Below are 23825 nucleotides of genomic sequence, written 5' to 3'. Positions count from 1 at the left end.
TAAAAATAGTCAGACACGTTTTCTGAAATATGCACAATACTCAAAAGGAATAAGGAGAAACATTACTGTTCAAACAAGTATTTGAAATGCATTCGGTCTCGCATTTGTGAAAGATAAAGCTATTGGTAATGTAAATGATAATGTTAACAATTGTTTATTTGTTTGTAGTGGAGTGGATGTATGTTGTTTGTATTGGTATTATGCAGTTTGTGTTGTAATTGTTAGTTGTGGGATTGTGTGGTGCGCAGTGTTTTTTAATTATGTGGTATGATGAATAGATAGTTGTGAGAGTTGTTTAGACTATAATAAAAGTAATTTGGATAACATTAGGTGTTTTTTTTATAAATTGGTGAATGAATACTGGAGAGAGTAGTCGAAATAGTGTGTGAAAGAGAGAAAGTATTTATAAAAACAATCCTCATTAACATATAGATACATTAATAAAATAGATGTTTAAAGCTCCAACTGCCCCATAAGAAAACATTTCACTCTTGGGATCTGCTCTTAGCTATGTATATACATGCATCACAAGTTTTTACATTTTTAAAGTGTGATGATACAATATCAGTTAAATGGTGGTTCTGGGTTGATGTAGGAATGGTCTATGGTGGGTGGGGTTCAAAAGGGAGGGGTTGTGAGAATAGGGATGTTTTTGGATAAACAGACCTATAAGTAACCTTTTGAGAACAGAAACACATATAACCGACTAATTTGACTCTATGGAAAAAGGCATCCTCCAAAACATTTACAATGTCATACTAACTTCTGAATTATGCTATACTAATACAGATATCAAAAGACAATCATAGCATCTCTGCTGATCTTGTCCCAACAGCTTTTCAAATTACTTTCCTACAAAAATCTAATATCATTTATGTGCTAAGATTGAGGCTTCAACACGAGAGGTCATGGCTTCCCTACTTTATCAAACTTTGTAGAAGTGGACCTGTCACTAACATTTTGTACCTCAGTTTCATTTGTGTTTTATGAAACAATCTGTTTGCATGTGCATATTTTCACATAAAAACTTTGTCTACAGAAAATCTTTATCTCTCTGCTTCATTGTATTAAGCGGTGATCTTGGTAACAGAAGCAATACTCAGCCTTTCTGTATTATACCGTCTCCGTTTGGGAGAAGATGGCTTGCCACATCTATATCCTTGTATAGCCTGGAGTCTGTCCACTAAGACCATGTGTTATAGCTAGGCAGAGAGCCATGGGCCTCATCAGAGATCAGAGCACACAGGTGCGAGTGTCCAATACTCTCTTCTTGCTGATGCGCTCCTTCCTGAGCACCACAACATAGGAGTGGCATATTCAGAAAATACAGCTTCTGCCCAGGGCATCGCTGGGTGAGGCCTGCGACCCTTCTGTAATCGCCCTGCCAGTGGTGCAGCACAGAGAGAGGAGAAAAGATCCAAAAGCGCTAGTGTTGATAGAAAGAGAAGTATTATCCCCCTTTACAGATGTCTAATGCATCGTGTTGCCCCGGTAATCCTTTTCTTGTACAAACGATGATGGCAGAACCTTTGCTCACAGTTTTAATGTGGCGATCTGCAGCTTTTTATCACCTTGCAGAGGCATCCGGTGCCAAGTAATCCCCATTTTAAAACTGGTGCAGCACCATAACAGTTAATATAGCACCAAGCACTAACCCCACATGCAATTTGAGATGTCCACTACACACATGGCAGAACCTCTCTTAAGGCAAGCAGGCGTAATGCATAAAGATGGTGCGCGGATCGTTGCTGCACTGAGTTGACCGGCGAGAGACGCAGGGAAGTCAATAATGGTCTTTGATTGTTGGTGCCTGTATCCTCAGAGGATGGTGCACACCAAGGGTCAACAGCCTGCGCCCTCTGTAAAGGGTCAGGTTAGGGAGTAGCATGGTTCAACTGTCAGCGGAACCGCAGCCCCTTCAGGCTCTGACGCCTCCACGATGTCACACCATCCGGCAGAGACCAAAAGAGGTGACACTAGCTTTGTATAGCTGCAGTCACAGCACACATGCATCAGCTTGGGGCATTCTGGGCACCAGGGCCTAACACAGGCCCCCACAGCATCTGCGGTGTTGGGGGTGGGGTGTCCCAGAGCAGCAGGGGGCCCCTTCAGCATACTACTCGGGCCAGAGAGCTCTGGATTAAATTCAGAGCAGGGACCTCTCCGTATACCTTGCAGGAGGGCCCCCACAACTTTAGTTACACCACTGCTGGGCACTTTAGGAGGAGAGGAAGTGGGGGACAACCGGACAAAAGGACTTAAAAGTTGAGACCCCTTCCACGATGATAATAATAAAGTTGGAATTATCGCGTGAAAGGGTGTGGAAACAAAACAAAACAAAAAATAATAGATTATTAAAAAAAGTTATACACAGTATACATAGGGATAAAAAGTAGAGATGCATTTTTAAAACTGTGGCGAGATCAGTTTGAAAGTCTTAAATTGAAATGATGGCAGAGCAGAGTCATGAAGCACTGGGATGGCAGACCATATGTTCAGTGAAAAAAACGCTTGTGACTTGGCTCAGCCATTATTTCAATTTCGGACTTTCAATCCAGTCAGCATTCCTCGGTGTGTGTGTGTGTGGCGGGGTTAGTCAGTGCTGAGAGCTTCTAAGTTAGAGGCAAGCCAGCCGTTCATCAAGTCTGCGAAAACACAAGCAGAGATAGGCAAACTAAAACAAGGTACAGAGCAAGGAGGAGGGGCCATCACACCCTACAGTTCGATGGTCAGTGTGTGATGGCCAACTAAAATGTTCTCTGTGGGAAATCACCTGGGTGGGAGCTAAGAACACAAAGCAGAGCCATTTACACAAATGCACCAATAAAAAGCTAGCATTTCTGAATGCCACAAATACCAACCGATGGAAATCGGTGGGTTTGCCAAACCCCACAGAAGAGATACAACAGGACTAAGCTCCACCTAAAAACGTGTAGTACATTGATTGGTAGTATAGCCCGTTTTATAGTATTACCACTACCATTTTCACATTTTATCACATCATTGATTAATGTAAAAATCCATGAGCAAGGAGCTCCACAAATGGCCCAGTAGATATCTAAAGGATATTAAAGAAAGTAGTTGTGTGGGGAATGTACTTAAACCCCAGGTGGTTTTATAAACAAATCTTAACACAGGGGCAAGTTACTATCGGAGTTTCACAGCCTCAGTTAATCACCTAGTACGGAAAAGGTACAAAACGATAGTAGGATATTAGCTGATCTTATTGGGAACGAAGGTGAGTGTTGCCTAAGAGCTGTAGTGTTAACGCTAGTGATCTAGTGGTCCCCTATCTCTTCAAGTACACTACTGTAAATAAAATACAAAACAACGTGCGTTACTTACTCACTGTTATGCGGAGTGGCATGTAGGGCAGCAATAAAGGACCCCCTACTTCTGTCTGTCTTGGGCAAGTTTCTGCACTGTGCCCCAGCTGTAATTCAGGTTCTTCATTTCTGTTTCCACAGGTATTCTTCGGACTGCCTCCCTTCTCTTTGCCTGCTGGGGTCCAGTGGAGAGCTGTTCTCGTGTGGGATTCTTGTTCTCTTCCGATGGTGTATCCTATTCATTTCTATCTTTTCTCATAATGATAAAGTCAATGCTCTCTTGCTTGCAACTGATGAGCAGTGTCTGGTTAGAGATGGTTTGCAGCAGAAAATGTTTGAGATTCTTCTCGGGTTACTAGTGTGGAAGGCGGACAGTTTGGTGATGTTGCTTTTCATCATCCGCCAGCATTCAGATCCTTACAAAAGCTTGTGAACAGAACGTTGTTCTGGCAAAGTCTCATCTTGGTGTTGGTGCTGCACTGAGATGACATCCACACACTGTTCAGCATCCTGAAGGCATTCTTAGCCTTTCTCAGTGTACTCTTGATGTCACTGCCTGCCCTTCCATTATGTTTGATAGTACTACTTAGGTAGGTGTAGTCTTCAGCTGTAACAAGGTCCTCTCCATCCATCGTGATGGTTTTGGAATGCTGAGTGGCATCACTTCTGATTTCTTTGTGTTGATCTTCAGGCCCACTTGCTGTACACAGGTTTTGAGGCGAGGTGTCGTTTTTTGCATATCCAGGTATGTGTGCTAAAGCAAGGCTAGGTCATCAATGTAGTCAAGGTCCTGCAGTGTAGAGAATAAGGTCCATTTGAAGCCGCTGGCACGGTCGTCCGTTGTGCATAGCATCACCCAGTCGATGACTAGGTTGAAGAGCAACGCTGACATCAAGCATACCAGTCTCACACCGGTCTTTGCTTCAAAGCTATGCTCACTATCTCCCACCTTGCAGGTAAAATTAACATATAAGCTGTTGATGAAGAGAGTTTTCTACTATGTCTCTGTTAGTTTTTATGCTGCCATCCGGTCTTCGATTGCTTGCCATGTGTCTGGTCTTATCCATTCTTTTCTCTTCCTTGTCTTGGCCCCCAGGCAAGTTTCACTGCTCTTCACATATACTGCAGAGACCTGTTCCCATTTCTTGTTGAGTGCGTCTGTAGCTGCTCAGACTGATCTTCTGTGCCTGCCATGAGCTGGAACCAGGTTTTGATTTGGAAGACAAATATCTTCTCGGTCTTGTAACTGCTATTGCCCTGATATTTTGTGTTCTGTTTTTCTGAGCTTCAGCTGTACAAGTGCGGTCACTAGATGATGATCACTGCTGACTATGTTCCCTCCTCACTCTCACAACTTGCAGTGAAGGTCTCCAGATGGCACTTATCAGGTGGTGAATCTGGTTTCTCTCTCTGCCACTGGGTGAGCACCAAGTTAGTTAGTGAATATCACGGTCGAGTGAAGACAGTCCCTCCTATGACCAGGCCATTTGTGGCACAAGATTCCAAGTCTTTCTCCATTGTTGTTCATTGTTCCAAACTCAGCTTGCATCTGCTGGTAGAATATTTCCTTGACTGTTTCCTCCGTTTTATTTGTTGGAGCACAGCACTGGATAATGGAGGTGTTGATGTGTCTGCCTTTAACCTGGGTGACATCAGTCTGCTATTGATTGGCTTCCACTCATTTAGGCATTTCTCTATCCCCTTGCTCAGGATGATGGCTACTGTTTCATGATGTTGATCATCACCCCTTCATGAGTACAGTACTGCCTCTCCAGTGGTGGTTTTCATTCTGCCAAATCCAGTCCATCTACTTTTGCTGACCCCTCAGAATGAGTAGGTCATAGCGCATCATCTCAGATGTTACTTGAGCCAGCTTTCTGTATTATATATAGCTCATACATTCCAGAATCTGATTCTGGTTTTGTACTTGGGACTGAGAACTTCTGTAAACCTGTCAGTTTCCTAGCAGCTTTGACTACTTGTCAATCGTTTAGGTCTCAGGCAGAATCTCTGAAGTTCTTCATGCCCAGACGATTTAGTGGTTCTTGCTGCCGTTTCTTTAATGGATGTTTTTTACGAGGTATGGTTGTTAGCCATGTGTCCAGGCTGGAGGACCAGTGGATCATACCTTGTCTGATCTCCACCCTTTGACCTGCCCGGTTTGGGTACTCTGCTAGGAGACTAAGATCCCGCCAGCATAGCTCTACCGGTCACCAAGACACGCAAGCCCCTCGACCACTTAAAGATGGCAATCTTCAGAGGAGCAGCAATGTGTACAGATCTGGAATATGTCTTTGATAAAAAAAAATGTCATCCACTGCAGGACATATCAAGTTTATTCAGCTGTGTTTAATGGCAGTATTAAAAATATAATGACAAGGTGAATGTAAGAGGATTATTACCTGAGGTGGGCAGCCACACACACAAAGAAATATTTACACTAACTTGTTAAAGAGAACCCCAAAGTCACAAAATCACCCAAGCTCAACTCCCTCGTAGCTATGGCAGAGAGCAGACAGGCCTAACTTAGGGCAATAAGTAAATAAGTTATGCAGTACCAAAACAACAATAAAGTTGAAACACAAAACAACAATCAGAAAATGAATCTGAAAAAACAGAGTAGAATTTAATAAACAAGATGACACCAAAACCACTAAAATCCAATAAGGGGAACAGAGGAAATTCATTCTTAAGCTTCAAGTAGAAATTGCGCTAAAAAGAACTAAGTAACAATGATACTCTATGGAAGTGGCAGACCAGGGCCTTGGTGCAATTGCAGGGCAACCGCAATATCGCCTCAGTTAGATATACTAAGCGGGTCAGTCCTAATCAAAAACGTTACTTTCCGACTTAAGTTGTTTTTATGGAGATCAACATCCTCCAGTGGGGAAGTCCAAAAAGTTTCTAAGCCCCAAATTGTCCACTTTTCTGGAGCAGCTCCACTTAGCCACTTCTAAGGCTAAAAGTACCTCAGCGACGGCACTTAGGAGTTATAGTTCACTCCAGCAGAGTCCATAAGCAAGGACCTGTCCGGGTCCAGTTGGTACAGGTCAATTCAGAAAAAGTGCTCATGCAGCTTGTGGTGTCCTTGGGCCACGCAGGGGTCAGTCAATTGAGTCCACTTCCTTTCGGTACACCTCTCAGGTTACAAAGAGTAGAATCCCATCCTCTTCTAGACTTTAAGAGGTCCAGAAAGTGTTCTGAGGAGTGTTCCAGATTTATGATTGGCACCGGGTAGTGTGTGGGGTACTCATGGATCCTCCCTAACCAATGGGGTAAATGTTCCCACGGGCAACCCTGCCCACATTTGCAGCAGTTTATGTTTGCCTTACTGCAAATAATCCTTGAGTGCACCCTACTCCTAACTTTCAAATTAGTTGAACCCTTCATCTCTGGGAAGGCTGTGTGCCCACCTAGAGGTGCGGTCAGGTAAAGTGACCAGTCCACTTCTCTGTGGCCACTCATAACTGGTTCAGGGGTAGCTCGCCTCCCACTCGGTTTGATGCCTGCCCGAATGGTGCGGACAACAGTTTGTCTTCTCCAGGTTTCACCTTAGACTAAACTATGAACGGGCAGACCTTACCGCTGCTTTTTTCAAGTTAATGTAATTCATGGGTCCAGCCCAACTGTCCTTCTTGCACTAATAGGCATCAAATGTCACAAACCCATTCCATTGTGTGATCAGGCTTAAGCTATTGTTTTGCTCCAACACACTTTTCACACCGCTGGACAGCTGCTGAACAGCTAATGCAAATTGGCCCCCAGGTGATATGGGGATGAAACGGGTAACTTTCTAAAGGTTACTATTCCTAATTATTTATTAAAAATCGGATGACTGAATTAAAATTTTAATAAATATGAATGATAACTTCTGGAGCAGTTTCCTGTTAAACGTTACTAGATAAAGTTTATAATGTGTTCTTTGGCATTTTTCTACGATTCATCTACAGCCCTGCCAGTGGAAAAAACTTTTAGGGCCTAGTCATTGTAAGAACATACCTGTTTTCATTTTGTACTTATTCCACTTTTAAATATCAGGCACCGTACCTTGTGAGACAGGTGTACTTACAAGTGACTTAATATTAAAACGTTAAGAAAATGTTTTCTCTGTAGGGATAAATAATACGATTATATCGTTCTCAACAATATTATTTATCATCATTAGAACACAGATATTAATCTGTACATATTTCATTTTTAACTATTTTATTTTGTAACCCCTACAGTATGAACAAGACATAAAAACAAACCTAGTCAAAACAACCACAGAAAGACAACATTAATTCCACAAACTTGGAGCATTACTCAAGAATAATGTAATTCATATAGAAAACCAAATATATATATATGTATATATATATATATATATAAACTAATTTTCCTATTTTTCGATAATTAACACTTTCTTTGTCTCTCATTTTTCAAGCAAAGTGGGTGTCTATCAAATTACTTTGTCAATAACACACCCCGAGGTAATTCAGTCTGATCTAGCAGAAAAACTCATTTTTAGTTCCTACTTCCGACAGTCCTTATTATGTAGCATTTTTCCTTTTTGAAGAAGTCCTCTAAAATAAGGTTAATACGTTTCGGCCAAATTGTTAGCTCCCTCATCAGGACAGGAAAAGACAAGGTAGTTGTTTCCTATATTATAAAATACATACATACAATCAACGACTATGCTTGTAGACTGGGCCTACAAGTGAACCAGACCATGTGAATGACACTTAAAAAAAGAGAATAAATTGTAAAACGTGTTGGCTATGATAGTGCTCAATGAATTGAAAGCCCATTAAAAAGCTTCATTAAGATGCCACCAAGACCATAAATAGATAGTTCCTAGGGGTCGGAAAGTAGCTGCACCTCAAGGAGCCCAAGGAGAAAACAAATTATATGAGAGCTCAAAGTCATCTTAAGAGAGATTCAGGAGGAGAGTAAGAAACAAGTTAGGCTAGTGGGTGACCGGTCACCTACCACATCACTAATCGGGAAAAATGTCGACCAGTCCACTAATTAACTTTCTTGTTCAAATCTATAAGAAAATTAAGGAAAATGATTGAACAAACCCTATGAACAGGAAGCTTCTAAAATGTGAGTCAGTTGTGTGAACACAAGTGGATCTTACTGTTTTAAAGCAGTCAACAGCGTGGCTTGTATAAAATACTGCTGAACGTGCATCTTGGCCACTGGAAGATTACAATTAGGCCTGGGCGGTAAATTCCGTTCCGAATTTGGGTAATTTTGCGTTCCGTGGAGAACGCGGAATTGCCCAAAATTCTGCGTTCCGCTGAATTTTTTGCTTGTTTGTGTTCTCAAAATGCGTGTTCGCAAGATATTCCCCCCCCCCCCCCCCCGAGCACAGAACAGCATTCGCAAACAGGAAAAAAGCAGCGTGAACAAGCAGTTCCGCGTGTTCGCAGAATTTCTGTGTGCTCGCGGAGATTTTTTACCGTTTCGCGGAGCTTTGCATAACGCGACTACGCAAATTTCGCCCACCCCTAATAACAATGGTATGCAAAATTCTTTAAAAGTTCCTCCAAAGTGAATGGAAAATTTCAAACTGTCATCCTGACTTGGTGTACCTCCTGAGGAGAATACTGTGGTGCTAGTCCACGGTGGTTCTACCAACCGGGGCATACCTAAAGACAGCTATAGATTAAGTCAAAGGAAAACACAAATAGACTACAGAGAGGGGATTTTAATGATCTGGAAATAGATGTTTTTCACCGTATATTAGCATGGCAATTGTAAAATTTATTTATATAGTGTTTATTACCCATGACGGGGCGTTGAAGAGATTTGCAGCGAGTGGCATGCTACCGCGGAAACCAAGATTAGAATTAAATAGTAGCCAGGTTAGTAACATGTGCATCCTTATTTTCTTGAGGATTAGTTGTGGTAAGTTTGGGAAAGATTGTGCTCTCAAGTTCTCATGCGTTTAGTAATGTTTTGAGTAGGGACAGAATAATGGAAGTGGATTAGAACAGGGCAGTTGTTAGTTATTACTGGAAGTAGTGGGCTTGTGCCTGCTAGTTGCATGAATTGGATAAAAAGAAGGGGAAAGTCTGAAAAGGAGGTTTGGGAGTTCACAGCAGTCAGAAAGGTTGGTATGGGTCAGAGACAGTTGGGATTGGACAAAGGTTGAAGGAAATTGAACAAAAAAGAAGAATTAACATATGTATGTATAGAGAAATATACATCCATCAAAATATGTAGTTTTTAGAGCTGGCTTCCTCATCGCGGTTTTCCCCCAACTTTTTGCCTTCAGACCGCCTGTTTTGCTGACATCGTTTTTGCTGGCTTCAGGACTCTGCACACTTTACTACTGATAACCAATGCTAAAATGCGTGTGCTATCTCCTTAAAACATGGTAGAATTGGTTTAGACACAATTAGCATATTTAATTTATTTGTAAGTCCCAAGTATAGTGACACTAGCTGTGCCTAGGCTCTGTAAATCAAATGCTACTAGTGGGCCTAAAGCACTGCTTATGCCAACCACTTAAGTTTCCCTTTAAACATGTCTCAGGGCTGTCACTGTAGGCTGTCATTTTGACCTGGCAAAATAAAACTTTTGCCAGGCCCAACATTTTTTTAATGCATATAAGTCACCCTTGGGGTAGGCCCTGGACAGTTCAGAGGGCAGGGTGAAATGTACTTAGAATATGGGGCATGTACTTGTACATTTTACATGTCCTGGTAGTCAAAATGTCTTACATTTATTTTTCACTACTGCAAGGCATAGGTCTTCCACAGGATGACATTATAGCTACCTCATTACATTGAATAAGCTGTAACTTCCAAATGGCAACAGGTAACTCATTCATGTTTGGTATCTTTGGAATTGTAATGACAAAGACTAACTTATAGTAAAGTCAGATTTTAAATCACAATTTTGAAAATGACACTTTTAGAAAGTTGACATTTTCCTGCTATAGACATGTTGTGCCTGCCGCCTGTCTCTGGGTCACATGACTGGATGTAGTTGACAGTTGGGATCTGAGTATTCCTCACATACACAATAGGGAGCTTAGGTGTGCCTGGATGGACCATCACTGGCAAAATAGAAAGGATAGGTACAGCCCCACTTACACTTGAATAGGTTGAGTCCTGCCTCAACACAAGGGGCTGCATACCCCCTGTAGTTAGTGTGGAGCCAGGGCAAAGAAGGCAGGGAGCCTGTGAACTTCAAAGAGACGCTTCTAGAAGCTTCTCTATACTTCAACGGCACAATTAGGTATAAACACTGGACCTCAGAAACTAGCTCTTCAGTATACTTCTGGAACTCTGCATACTCTGCCAGGAAGGCCTGCTGTGCTGAAAGGACTGACAGTCTGCTGGACTGCTGCCCTGTTGCGCTGCCCTTCTGCCTTCTTGCCTAGGTGAGAAGGACTGGACCTTTATCTGTTGAACCCAGGGACACCAGAGTGACTCCCAGGACTAGGCGGCTCCCCTCCTGAATGAAGCCATCGGGATAGAAGGCCCCAGCAACCTCAACCCAGCACCTGGACTCTCCATCTGTGCATCTACCCTGCCAAGTGGTGCCATTCCAGTCCTGGACCCTTGGAAGGGCTCTAAGGTGCCCTGCCAGGCTCTGTAGATCCAGTGGAACCAATGCATTTACTCTGCTGCGCAGCGCAACCAAGAGCAGAACCGATGCTTTGTCGCTGTTGTGTGGATCGGTACCGCCGTAAAGACCCAAATCGCATCCTTGGCATAGGCCCTTGCATATCTCATGGACAGGAGTCTTCGTGACAACGGACTCCGCATCACAGCTCCTCAAAACCGATGCGTCGCCCGACTGCACGACACATCCTCAACACCAGACTTTAGATAGCAAGCCTTGTTAGGCGGGATCCTCAATGACGATGCAGGACCTCGCACTCTAGCCGTGCCACATTTTGAAACAGGTGCATCACTTAGTCTGCAGGACACATCTTTGACACGAATCCTCAAAACGCCACGTAAATCAGGCTTTAAGGTACTTTGTTCAGCGGGCCTAACTGGGTCCTTTTAGCCAGCCCATGGTCCATCGCGGTCGCCCTCAACTTGTGACTTTGCCCCGGTCCAGAACGAGATGTCCACAGTTGCCTCTTTGTGCTTTTTCGCACTACTTCCAGTGAAATCTTTAAAACTGCATACCTCCAGTTCTACTGACTGGATCTTTGTCGTTTTGGTATTTTATTTTTTTAATTAAAAATAACTCAATATTTCTAACTTGGATCCTTTTGTGTGGTGCTCTCACTTTATAACTTTTTGAAGTGTTGCACACACACTTTACACATTGCCTCTAAGTTATGCCAGATTGCTTTGTGCCAAGCTATCACAGGGTTGAGCTCAGGTTAATTTAGGTTTGTTTGTGCCTCACCCTGACAAGGATTTTCGTTGCTGCTTGACCAAGGCTCACACCCCAGCCAACCATCAACCCAATTTCTTACAGTAGTGCTATGAATGCATATTTATAAAGGACACAGCAAAGTTTGAGTACTAGACACAAGCCCCTCTATATAAACACACATAAGTGCATCATTTTCTCATAGTTGATAAAGGTGAGCCATGATATAGATCATTAGCTTAATCAAGTTTTGATAGGACAAGAGAGACAGCCACTTGACCCTTGTGTGGGAAATTGTGTCACAGCGTTTTCAGTACTAGAATGTTTGATTTGTCTACCTTATCCACCTAGGCATTCGTTGACAGCTTAGCATTCATGGTAATTCCAAGATTTCCTATCTCCTTAGATATTGGCATAAAGAGGCTCAGACGTGTTTCTCTCTCCATGGGCGAGTCCTCATATTTTTCAGTACGTGGCCCACCAATCAGGGTTGACTAGCTCCTTTTAAAGTGGCCATGCAGAGCATATACGGATACCAAGAGGCCAGCTACATCTTTTTATTTTAACCCCTTCACAACCACCATAAGCAACTCTTTAAATGCAAATGGGTTTACACGTAATAACAACAAGTATTGGCAAAGCCAATTGGTCTTGACTGTGCAGGAGCTATTGCCATTGCTAATGTGTTTTAGCCCTGTTGTACATTAGCGTGGCTGCACTAAGAGTGCAGTGGTGCAGAATGGAGTGGCACAGTGCAGTGGCATGCTGCAGAATGCACTGGCATAGAGTGGAGTGATGCAGAGTAGAGTGGTGTAGATTGTACTGGAACAGAATGCCGCAGTGCAGAGTCGGTTGGCGTATAGTGCAGTGTTGCAGAGTAGGGTGGCTTAGAGTGGGGCTGTGTAGAGTGGCAGAGTGAGGTGGCATGGAGTATGAATGAATGAATTCAATATTTATAAAGTGCACTACCACTCACAAGGGACATCCTGGCGCTAAATGTTTTGAACTGATAACCTCGAAAAGCTAAACTTAGATGAGGGAGTGGCATAGTGCATCGGGGGCAAAGAAGAGCCAAGTCTTCAACTGCTTCTTAAGTAGAGCTTCAGATTCTATAAATCAAAGAACTGGAGAGTTGATTACATGCATTATACCCAGTACTGAAAAGGCTTTGTCACCACGCTTTTTGAGTCTAAATGAAGGGTCCTTAAGAAGGTTCATGCGGGAGGATCGGAGGGTTCTGAAGGTAATACAGTGTGAGAATCTGGCCGTCAGGTATTTTGGTCTGGTGGCTTTGAAGGCTCTGAAAACCCGTGCAAGGACCTTGAAGAGGATTCTTTTGTGTACAGGTAGCCAATGTAGGATCTTCAGAGCTCTAGAGGCCGAACTAGATCTAGGAAGCTTCGGAACCAATCTATCTGCTGCATGTAGCACCATCTGAAAATTTATTTTGAGAAGCCTGCAAGGAGACTATTGCATTAATCAGTGATAAGGGCAAAAGCCACAGTCTTCCTGGTGGCTAATTGGAGGAAGGAGGGGGGGGGGGGGGGGGGGACCGATTTAGGCCATACTTGCAATGGTGAAAAACTATTGGATTTGCCAAATATCAGGATCTCCGTTTTTTCTGTGTTGCATTTTAAATGGTTATGTTGCAGCCACTAGACAATTTCAGTTAAACAGCTTTGGAAGTTAAGTTCTGATTGGGAGGACCCTTTATCTGATGACAGAACCAACTGTGTGTCATCATCATAGGATGATGTAACAATTCAAAAGAATGCTATCAAGGGGATAAAAGGGGTCATATATACATTGAATAACGCAGGGCTAAGGAATGAGCCCTGCAGAACCCCTTATGCTGTTGACTTTTCTACCGATGAAAATGGTCCTAGAGAGACTACTTATCTCCTCCCTGTTAAAAAAGGATTTAATCCACACCAGAGCTTTGTAGGTGATCCCACAGTCCTTGAGGGATTGCCGAGGTATCTGATGAGAGATAGTATCCAACGCGGCAGAGTGATCCAGTGGGATCAACACTGCATTGTTGCTCACGTCCAAGATGTATCTAATGGTCTCAAAACATTCCAACAATACTGATTCTGTAGAATGTTACGACCGAAAACCGGATTGCTGCGAATGGAGCACATTTGAATTTAAGAAAAGAAGTGAATTGGTCATTGACACATTTTTCAAGTGTCTTAGTGAGACAGAGGTGCAGAGTAGAGTGCAGTTTCGTAGAGTAGAATGACTTGGTGTAGAGTGTACTAGCATAGAGTATTGCAGAATATAGTGACAGAGTGCAGCTGCATAGAATTCAGCAGCATACAATGCAGCGTCGTAGAATGCAGTGGCATAGATTGAAGTGGTGCATAGTGGAGTGGTGTAGATTAGAGCGGCACAAGTAGAATATAGTGCCATACAATGTCGTGGCATAGAGTGCAGTGGTGTAGAGTGAAGCACTGCAGCATGCAGTAGCAGAGTGCAGTACAGCATAGTAGAGTTGCATAGAGTGCGTTGGCATCGAATGTGTCAGAGTAGCGTAGAGTTCAGTGTCAGAGTGCAGTGTTGCAGAGTAGAGTGTCGTAAACTGCAGTGGTGTAGAGTGGCATAGAGTGCATTGGCGCAGAGTGCAATTACAGAGTGCAGAGCAGATTGAGTAGAGCTCAGTAGTGAAGAGTGCGGTATTGCAGAGTCGAGTGTCAGAGTGCAGTGGTGTGAGGTGGCAGAGGGCATTGGTGTAGAGTGCTGCAGAGTGTAGTGACGTAAAGTGCAGTGGCGCAGAGTGCAGCAGCATAACATTCAGCTCCATACAATTCCACTCCCTAGAATGCATTAGCATAGATTAGAGTCGCGCCTAGTAGAGTGCAGTGGTGAAGAGTTGAGTGGCATAGAGTACAGTGGCAGAGTGCGCAATGCCATGGAGCGGCGCAGAGTAGATTGTTTCAGAATAGAGTGAAGTGAAGTGGTGCAAGTGGAGTGGCGTAGAGTGCAGCGGCATAGAATTCAGGGTCACACAATGCAGCTGCATGGATTAGAGTTGTGCATAATAGAGTGCAGTGATGGTGTAAAGCTCAGTGGTGGGGAGTGCAGTGTTGCAGAGTAGAGTGTCGTAGAGTGCATGGGTAGAATGCAGTGATGTAAAGTGCAGTTGTGTAGAATGAATTGGAGTAGAGTGCAGTAGTGTAGAGTGCAGTGGCATTGTAGATTGTTTCAGAGTAGAGTGAAATAGAGTGGGGTGGTACAGGGTAAAGTGTAATGGAATAGAGTGCAGTGGTGTAGAATGCAGTGGCATAGAGTGCCGTAATGCAGAATAGATTGGCGTACAGTGCAAGGGCATAGAATTGAGTCTTACAGAGTAAAGTGCATTGGCATAGAATGCATTAGCATGGAGTGCAATGCTACAATGTGGCATAGAGTGGAGTTGTGCAGAGTAGACTTGAGTGACCTATAGTAGACTGGAGTGGTGTAGAGTGCAGTGGCAAAGAATGCAGTGGTGTAGAGTAGAGTGGCATAGAGTAGAGGGGCAAAGAGTGAAGAGCTGTAGAATGCAGTGGCACAGAGTGGAGTGTTGCTGAGTGCAGTGGCGTGGAGTGTTGCAAGAGGTGTGTAAAGATGCATAAAGTGCAGTGGTGCAGAGTGCAGTGGTATGGAGTGGTGCAGAGTAGACTGCAGTGGTGTGGAGTGGTGTGGCATAGAGTGGAGTATGCATGGTACGGTACCACATTGCCATTAGAGACAACACATTTTCGACAGAAATGACCATTACATTTGAATAAAAACAAAAGGGGGGGCGAAGGGCTAATGGAGGTCCAGCACACATGCCCCTGGGTAAGACTGAGAAACAAAAGGGTGTGCAGTTCCTATAGGTGATAGGTCGATATAGTCCTGAATGATCAAGTCCGGGGAATCTGATCCTTCAGGAGCAAGAGCCCTCACACAGCCAGAGGGGTGTCATGCTTCATCATTGGGCAGCTCCTCGTTGGTGCATAGTGGTTAGGTTACTTTCTGTTAAATGTTCCCTTCAATAGGTTTTATGTGCTATGTGGTGGAATACTAAATATACCCCCATGGGTCAAGAGTCAATTAAAACCATGGGGTCTTACTATTTTCACAAATTCCAGATGCTGGTACAGATAAAGAAATCTTCAGAACCCAAGCAACTAGATAATGATAACATTTGAAAAACGGTGCTGCCAAAAGACATCAGAAAATGCATTAAAGAAGCTTTCAAAGCAATACTTTTTTACTCAAACGCCTGAGCTGTTAGAGGGTAGCATATGACTAATTGAACACAACTGTCAACAAGGACTTCACAAGTTGTACTATTTCATTACATGTTTAACAATGACCAATAAATCAACATTTACTTGATTTCAAAGCACAGGACGTTAATTCTCAATATATGTGTGATATAAATGTGTGCTCATACAAAAAGCTACCATTTCGAACCATTAAACTAAAAATAACAGTATAGATAAGTTGTGGAGAATGCAGTATTGAAGTAACAATTTTAGTTGGCTATGAGAGTTGTATGGTACACTTGGTTATTTTGTGACAGTTTTCTTCACAGGCATTTCTGTTCTACAAACAGAAATCACTCCATGGATGGCTAAACCATTCAGAACCAACGGGTTTGCTTTAATAGTACTAGCTGTTGTACATACATTTTGCAAAAGTAGTTGTACTTGATAAATGATACATTAGAGCATCCTTTGGATGGCTGAGAACGGGAGGGCCAATATTCTTTCTTAGAATGTAGATAAGCTACTGGCACAAGACTAAAATAATTTCTCAGAGCACAGCGAATAAATGCGCAGGCAAAAAAAAAAAAAAAAAAAAGGGGAAAAAAGTGCTACAGGACTAATAGACAAGCGTTGTACTTAGAGGGCAACATCACAAGGACATTAATTTGCCAGTTTAATTACTGCCCTTAGAGCTTGTGAATAACGCTAGTTAATGTAACAAACTGCTTATGCACACTTTCTGACTGCCAATATCCTTAAAGTTAGGATTGAACCAAATTATTTTTGTTCTGTGATTATCATATAAAAAGCAGCTGATCGTCGACCCTGTATTTGGCTCGGGCTGTTAAAGCAGAGCTACATGTGAGCTGAAAGGTTATTACAGCTCTCCTACACCATACTGCGCCAATGCTCAGACATATATGGCAATAGTGCCTCGTGTCATGCTCCACACTTTCAAGAAACTAACAATTTGGGCAAACATCTGTACTTAAAGATAGCATTAATTCTAAACAGCTGTGCTGCTCCCAGAATTACATAAAGGGTGCTATTTGCATTATTAGCTTCCAGCGCAATAAATAACGTTCAACTAGAGTTTGCTTGTTGCTTATCTTTTCTCAGTACCATTTAACAATGCATGCAAGTTGTGGAACCAAAACAATAATATTTTGTGTGAACAAACTATGGCATACTAATCACAATACATATTTTAGTGTCAATACATAAGAATTAAAGAATATCATTAAACAGAACTTTTTACCCAAACCTCCAACCAAAAGGATTAAGAGGTTTTTAGTGTTTTGAGAGTGTGTGGCTCGATACACTCTTCAGTAGAGGTTTTACCCATTAATGTCAAAGGCTGTACTTTTAAGTATGCAACTATTTTGCATTTCCAGCTCGAGTCTGTATTTAAAAACACAGCTTGTGTCTAGTTGAAGTGTGCAGTCATTAGCCTACGTGTTACTTTACTGATAAGCGGAGACAACTCTCTGCCTTGTGGATACTCTGCTCCAGTTGGTACATCTCCTGTTCATGGTGGCTATGTTGCTTATCAATCTGACCAACACTTTCTGCCTGGAGTATACAGTCCTTTTCATTCCTGACCTGCTCGTTATAACTAAGCCGTCTATCAACAGGGCTAGGATACACTTCTTTTCTACTTAGTCCAGTGCTTGCCTGAGTCAGATAAATATGTGAACCCTTAACTAGTTGATCCTGCAGCTGTTGAGTCTCCACACTAAGCTTCTGAATTGTATGTTTTAAGTCTGCCTTCTCCAAGCGCATAGACCGGCGTTCCTCTTCACATTTCTGCAGTCTTTGTGTGAATTCATATATGTTTTTCTGCAAGGACGCTACACTTTTCAGTATGGGTCCATTGACCATAATACCTGCTTTTAGGGCATTCGAGTCAATTTTATGTAGTCCGTGTGACAAGCTTTGAGACAAAGAGCCTCGGAGAAGATTCCTACTCAAAGGTACTCTGGCTATCCTAACAGACAATGTTTCCATAAGCTTTGAAAAGCAACTTCTTGCAGCATTTATAATTAAACGGGCACTTGAACGGGAAGACATGTCTACTGTATTCAGAATGCTTTTTAAATCAGAAACAGAACTCATTATTTCACCAAGAAGGTCAGAGTTTCGAAACCAGCTCACTAGGTCATGCAATTGTTGTTCATTTTTCTGTCTTGACAGCCCCCGTGATGCCATGCCACAGACTAAAATCCCTGGGCCTTCATTAATCCCATCAATCCAGGTGAAGAGAGAATTGCATGACTGTCCAAAGTACTGAAGTCTATTTGCTGCCAACACCACAATAACACCTTTGCGGAAAACATGGATCATGCTTTTGGCATGTCTTTTCTTAAACTTAGAGCCATGTTTATTTTTTTGCTCTGCATGAACGAAAGCTTGTGACATTGCCCTAATGTCCTTTCTGACTATTTCATATGTTTTAAGTTGGTCCTGAAGAATGTCTTTTTGTATAGACAGGGCGCATGATCTGTTATACAGAGAGTATAAGGCCCCTGCCATGAGGGTACAAGCAATCAAAAGTGAAGAGTTTTCTTGTTTTATGGTTGTTAACTCGTGTTGGCACTTTGAATTTTCTAACGACAGCTGATCTGTTACTTTTTCTAATACAGAATTTTTCTCTTTGGCTTTCTCTGCAATCTCTTCACATTTCTCAGTTTTTGACTGAGACTCCTGTAAGAGAGCTGCGAACTGCAGTTCCAAATCCTTATTATGTTTCTGCCAACGTATTTCCCAAGCTTTCATCTGATTGGAATAGTTTTTTAAAGTTTCATCATATGTCTTCTGAAGACTTGACATAGCATCAGATTTTTCCCTCATCATTTCTTCATGTGTTTTCGCATTCTGCTTTTCCTTCTCAAGTTCTTGAAGAAGGTAAGTAGTATGTTCCTGTATGGCAGCATAAAGTTCGTCAATTGTAAAGGTACCCATCAGGATATCAGTTTTTTGCAGCACATGGCCTGAAATCAGATGCTGATATATACTGTAGAAGTATTTCTTTTTCTCCTCTAGATCGACGTTCATTGCCCGCATAGAGCTCTTTGCTTGATGGCGACATTCTTTTACACTTTCTTTCTCCCGCTCCCAGGACTCGTTTGTGTGCTTTAGTTCATTTTGCAAACTGTCAATCATACATCTGCTCTTTACATATGCTTTGCGTAGTTCATCCAGCTCTCCAGTGACTAAACCCAGCTGTTTATTACTCTCCTGCAGTTTTCTAGTTAGATACAATTTACATTCCTGAACAGTATCCGACTCTTTCTTTTTCTCTTCGTATCTCTCTCTAGTGTTGGCTAGCTCATTACTCTTATGCGTTATCTGACACTCATATGCCAAAAGGATTTCTCTCAATGCCTTGAGGAGAAAACTAGGGGTAAGAGGATCATCAGTGTGAAATCTTATTTTAGCATCTTGGTTAGAAAACGAGTCCACTAACAATTTCAATTCTCTACAGTAATCTCGAGCTGCATCATCAAGAGATACATTACATGCCCTGACCTGATCAAGGTCATTTTGTAAATCCTCACAAGATTTTTCAAGTTTCTGGCATTTTTGGGAGAAAGCTTCAATTATTTTATCTTTCTCCGCCATTTCTCCTGCTTGCTCATTTAAATTACATTTGAAGGCTTCCTGGCTTTGTAACAGCTTTTGGGACCATTCTTCAGCATTTGTTTTTTCTTTCTCAAAAGCAATTTCTAAATCTATATATTGTTTCCTCAATTTATCTAAATTAAAAACTGCTTCATCTTTATTGGCTTTTTCGGTTTGCAAACATTTTTCCAGTTCATTAATACGCAAATGAAGCAAATCAGAATTAATCTTTGAATCCCGAATATTTGCTTCAACTTCTTTTTCCAATGTCTGTTCTCTCAGTGCAGCAGCTTCAAGGTCAAGTTTTAAACCTTCCTCTCTTTTGTGGTAGTAATTCAGATCATTCTCTTGACGTTGTATAGATTCAAGATAATTATTCCGTTCTGCTTGGAGATCATCCAATTTCTTTTGCATATTTTGAATACTTTTACCCTGTTCCTGCAGTCTTTTGTCAAGGTTATTTTTTTCAGAGTTCACTTTTTCAATCTCTTTGTTACAGCTTTTAATAACACCATCCCTTTCTTCCAAGTCAGACTTAAATTGGCTCTGTTTCGCCTCCCAGTTTTGCTGTGAAAACTTTAGCAACTTCTCAACATTGTTTAACTTTTGGTGCAGATCTTCATTCTGTACTTTCAGTATTTCCTGTTCTCTGTTTGCATTTACAAGTATTTGCTCCAAAGTACATCTTTCAATGCTAGCGTCTTTTCTAGCAACAGCCAGGTCATACTCAAGACTTTGTAGAACTGCCTCTCCTCTTTCAACTTGCGACCGTAACACAGTCAATTGAGTTTCCCTTTTAGATAACTCTTCATTAAACGTTGAGGCCATCTCCAACTTTTCCTTTTCTACCAAATGTAATTTTTGTCGGAGTTCAATAATGACGCCAAACTCCGCTTGCATGTGGTTCGGTGACATTCCCCGCTCCCTCGTAATTTCACAAACAGCATTCGTAAGTCTTTTCACTTCATCTGTGGAAATTTTCGGTGCGACAGACGTCATCGTGAAGACTTTCCTCATCAGTCTTAAGTTGATGCTTTGTTCAGATTTTCAGCTTTAAATTACCGGCTTCACCTGCATCATCAAAATAGGATTCAACAGTTCAGTTCAAGATTGCCACCATTAATTAAGGTGAACTCATATGCTTCACATACTGAAGAGAAAAGGACAAAAACTAATTATCCTTAGGAGACAAATATGAACTCTAAAAGATATTTCATACACAGCCTCAACTGACAGAAGGAATTAACGGATTATTTGAGTTGAATATCTTACACTTTCTCATGTTGCAGTATTCCAAGGAGAAAAACAATGTTAAGATGAACATTCTAAAGCCTGCTTGATCAGGCAAGCACCTCCATCAGATGTTTTAGTTAACTAAAATGTTAGTCAACTACTAGCAGACTTATAATTTTTATATTCAACAATGTGTCCATTCAATGGTATGGGGCTGCAAGGACATTGCTGTATTTCATGGAGTATTTGATCAATGTCGGCCACTCATCCGAGGAGATTAACCTGGAGTTCTTTCATAATTTTTTTATTTATTTGTCAACTCTCCCCAGTAATACATCCAAAGCAAAAAGTGGCCACGACCAGTTACTTTCAAAAACATTAATTCTCTAATATAGCGTATGAAGCACAGTCTCACCAAGAGCCAAACTTTGTTGAAGATGGGGACAAATCAATTTCTAGCACTGCTGCCAATGAGAAGCATTCTTGACAATGCGAAGCAAAAGGAGCAGTGTCCCAAAAACTTTACAGAAGAGAAAGGAGCTGCGCTGCACTAGCCAGACATGAATATCCTGAACGCACAATTCCACACTTTGGTCACCGGTTTCTGTTCTAGTGTAATTCTAGAACCCCCCTCTCTCTGGGCGTTCTAAACAGGTTTCCAACATCTATCACTTTTAAATACCCATATACACAGCAACGCCTATCTCTCTTACTTGAGCCACTAGACTGTGCAACACACATGGACCAGCAGGTCTGTTATCTTAAACCTTTTACACATATAATGTATATAAGAAACCCACAACTTCAGATACAATGGCTTTGACGCAGAGATGCGAAGCCAGGGAAAAGGTTTCATACATGCAGTCTGAGTGCCTCTTATGAAGCAAATAAGATGCACTCTAGCCTTTCAAGCTATCAGGGCCACTCTTCATGGGTCTAGAATACGATTGTGAGTCTCAGGGTTAGTTTATCTGGACCCTCATGACATAACTGATAACCACCAGACAGGCTGAGAAACCTTACAAGCAACTGTAAGAATTTAAAAATAGTCACTAACACAGGCCTATTGTAACTTAGTCATCTAGGTTCATGAACAACACAGAAACAGGAGGAAACATCTAGTTGTTAGCCGATTACATAAAAAGTACTTAAAGACTTCCATTTACACTCACCAGGATAAATTTATAAGCCAGCACTACTCTCATTTATTTGTTAAGTAAAGGTGTTTTAGACCTCTGTATGTAGCCTTTGGGGTAATTCAGAAGTCTAGATAAACGAAAGTGTAATGTGCAAAGGGAAGTTAGGGTCTAATCAGTGAAAGGGGGGACGGCTCAAACTGACATCATCTAACTTTTAGTTCTGTTACAGACTGGCCGGGAAAGTACTTTTTCAGATTAGTCCTAAAGGACATTCAGTTTATTTAGCTCTCAGGACTGGGCTCATGATGTCCACAGCTTTGGAACCTGTTCTCCGAGATGTACCGTCCAAGTTTCAGCTGGTTGAAGGTTCCTTATAAGAAAATGTGTGCCGCTGATGATCATAGGCACATGTGAGGGACGTAGCAGTTGAAAGTTTCTCTAGCTAGGCTGGTCCCTTGTCCTGGTAAGCTGTGAGCACAGCTCAGAGAAAAGTTAATTCAACTGTCACCTCCACAGGAGCTACTGAAGAGCTTTGAAAGCCAATTCGATCTGACCTCTCACCATAATTTCAAGCACATTCTGACAAACTGGGTTTAAAGCTTTTGAAGTGCATTGATGAATTTCTTTATGAAAGGGCTATGAATTATATTACAATATTCAAGGTGTGCTCACAACAGTAGCTTTATCAGTTCAACTCGACGGTCTTTTCATGAGGAAACAGCAGACGAATTTGACAAAAGGAAGCACTGTAAAATAATGCTGTAGGCCATTGCATTTACTTGGGCGCAGGTGAGAATTTTGAGTCAAACTATTCCCAAGTTCCTGACTTTGTAATGTGGTAGGAGTTGAACCAAATGGTTCAAGGCAACTCTTCTAAACGATCTGAACACAGTCTTGTTTCCATTGATATGCATGAAGCATTGTTTCAACAAGAAAACACATGGTTCAGGTACGTGGTGATGCTAGTTTGGTCTGATGAACCATTTTCCAATCAGAAGTTGACTTTTCTCTTAACAGCAGACATTGGTCTAGGAGCTGTGCCAGATAGTGGATATAAATTATAACAAGCATTGGCAAAGCCAATAGGTCTCGCCGATGTGAGAGCTATTGGTTTTGTCAATGCCCTTTAGCCATGTAGTGCTGGGTGCTTCTCATAGCGCATTTTTCAGAGCTTTAAAGCAGACCAGTGCTAGTTTTAAATAACTTTCAGCCATGCAATGGTGCTAAAAGTTATGGGGTATAAGCGCTATGACGGCAGGGTTGGAGGGAGTAAAATTGCATGAAAAGAAGGGTCGTAGGGGGTAAAGCCCTTCAAGTCATTCAATATACATGTCAGTAGCGTGAATCATTACTGTGCCAAATGCCAGTTATGTTGCGTGAGCTGCAGAACTTAATAATTACAGCAGAAAATACAAAAAACGTTTTCTTCCGTTTATCTGTCACAGCCCAATCTGATAATTATCCTTGTCTCCCCAAAACTCGCTCTTCTCCTCTATTGTTTCACCGCCCATGTTTTGGAACTCCAGTCTTAACATTTTATTAGGGAGTCCTTTCAGAATAATTCCAGCAGATGGCGAGGTTACTTTTCTTAGGAACCTTGTTGCCTACCGGCCCTAAATCAACATTCAACAGCACAGTCGATCGTTTAGTAAATCAGAATTCTGTGGACATCAATGTCGCGGGCTTTAGGAACAATACGTTACTTATGAAAATATACTGTAAAATGAAGCTGCATATATATACACGTTGACGTTGGGACAGTGAGCCTTCTCATATCATAAAATGAAGTTGGATATACACGTCGTTAGCACTCGGATGGGAGATGTATTGTCAAAGTGTGTTATTCATAGCGCTTTAATGCAGCAGCACAGCACTATTTATTCGTAACTTTCAACCATGAAGCAGGGATAAAAGTAATGGGAAATGTGCCAAGAAGG

At 41.9% G+C, this 23825-nt stretch overlaps 1 protein-coding gene across 3 annotated transcripts in view; it reads right to left on the bottom strand.

Annotated features, from left to right (window-relative positions):
- The window catches only part of TMEM18 (transmembrane protein 18), a 123640-nt gene that overhangs the window by 41940 nt on the left and 57875 nt on the right, over window positions 1–23825 (bottom strand). Inside the window, exon 4 of one of the 3 annotated variants that reach the window (XM_085610788.1) lies at window positions 15865–20587. The exons of the other annotated variants lie outside the window; for them this stretch is intronic. Coding sequence (XP_085466914.1) covers window positions 17354–20533 — 3180 coding nt within the window. The 5' untranslated portion in view covers window positions 20534–20587 and the 3' untranslated portion in view covers window positions 15865–17353. Of the gene's footprint in view, window positions 1–15864; window positions 20588–23825 lie in introns of those variants that run through there. 3 annotated transcript variants of the gene reach the window in all.

Source organism: Triturus cristatus, chromosome 6, assembly GCF_964204655.1.
Source record: "Triturus cristatus chromosome 6, aTriCri1.1, whole genome shotgun sequence".
NCBI lineage: Eukaryota > Metazoa > Chordata > Amphibia > Caudata > Salamandridae > Triturus > Triturus cristatus.
The sequence above is the reverse complement of the archived record's forward strand: the minus strand, read 5'-3'. Positions and strand labels throughout refer to the sequence as shown.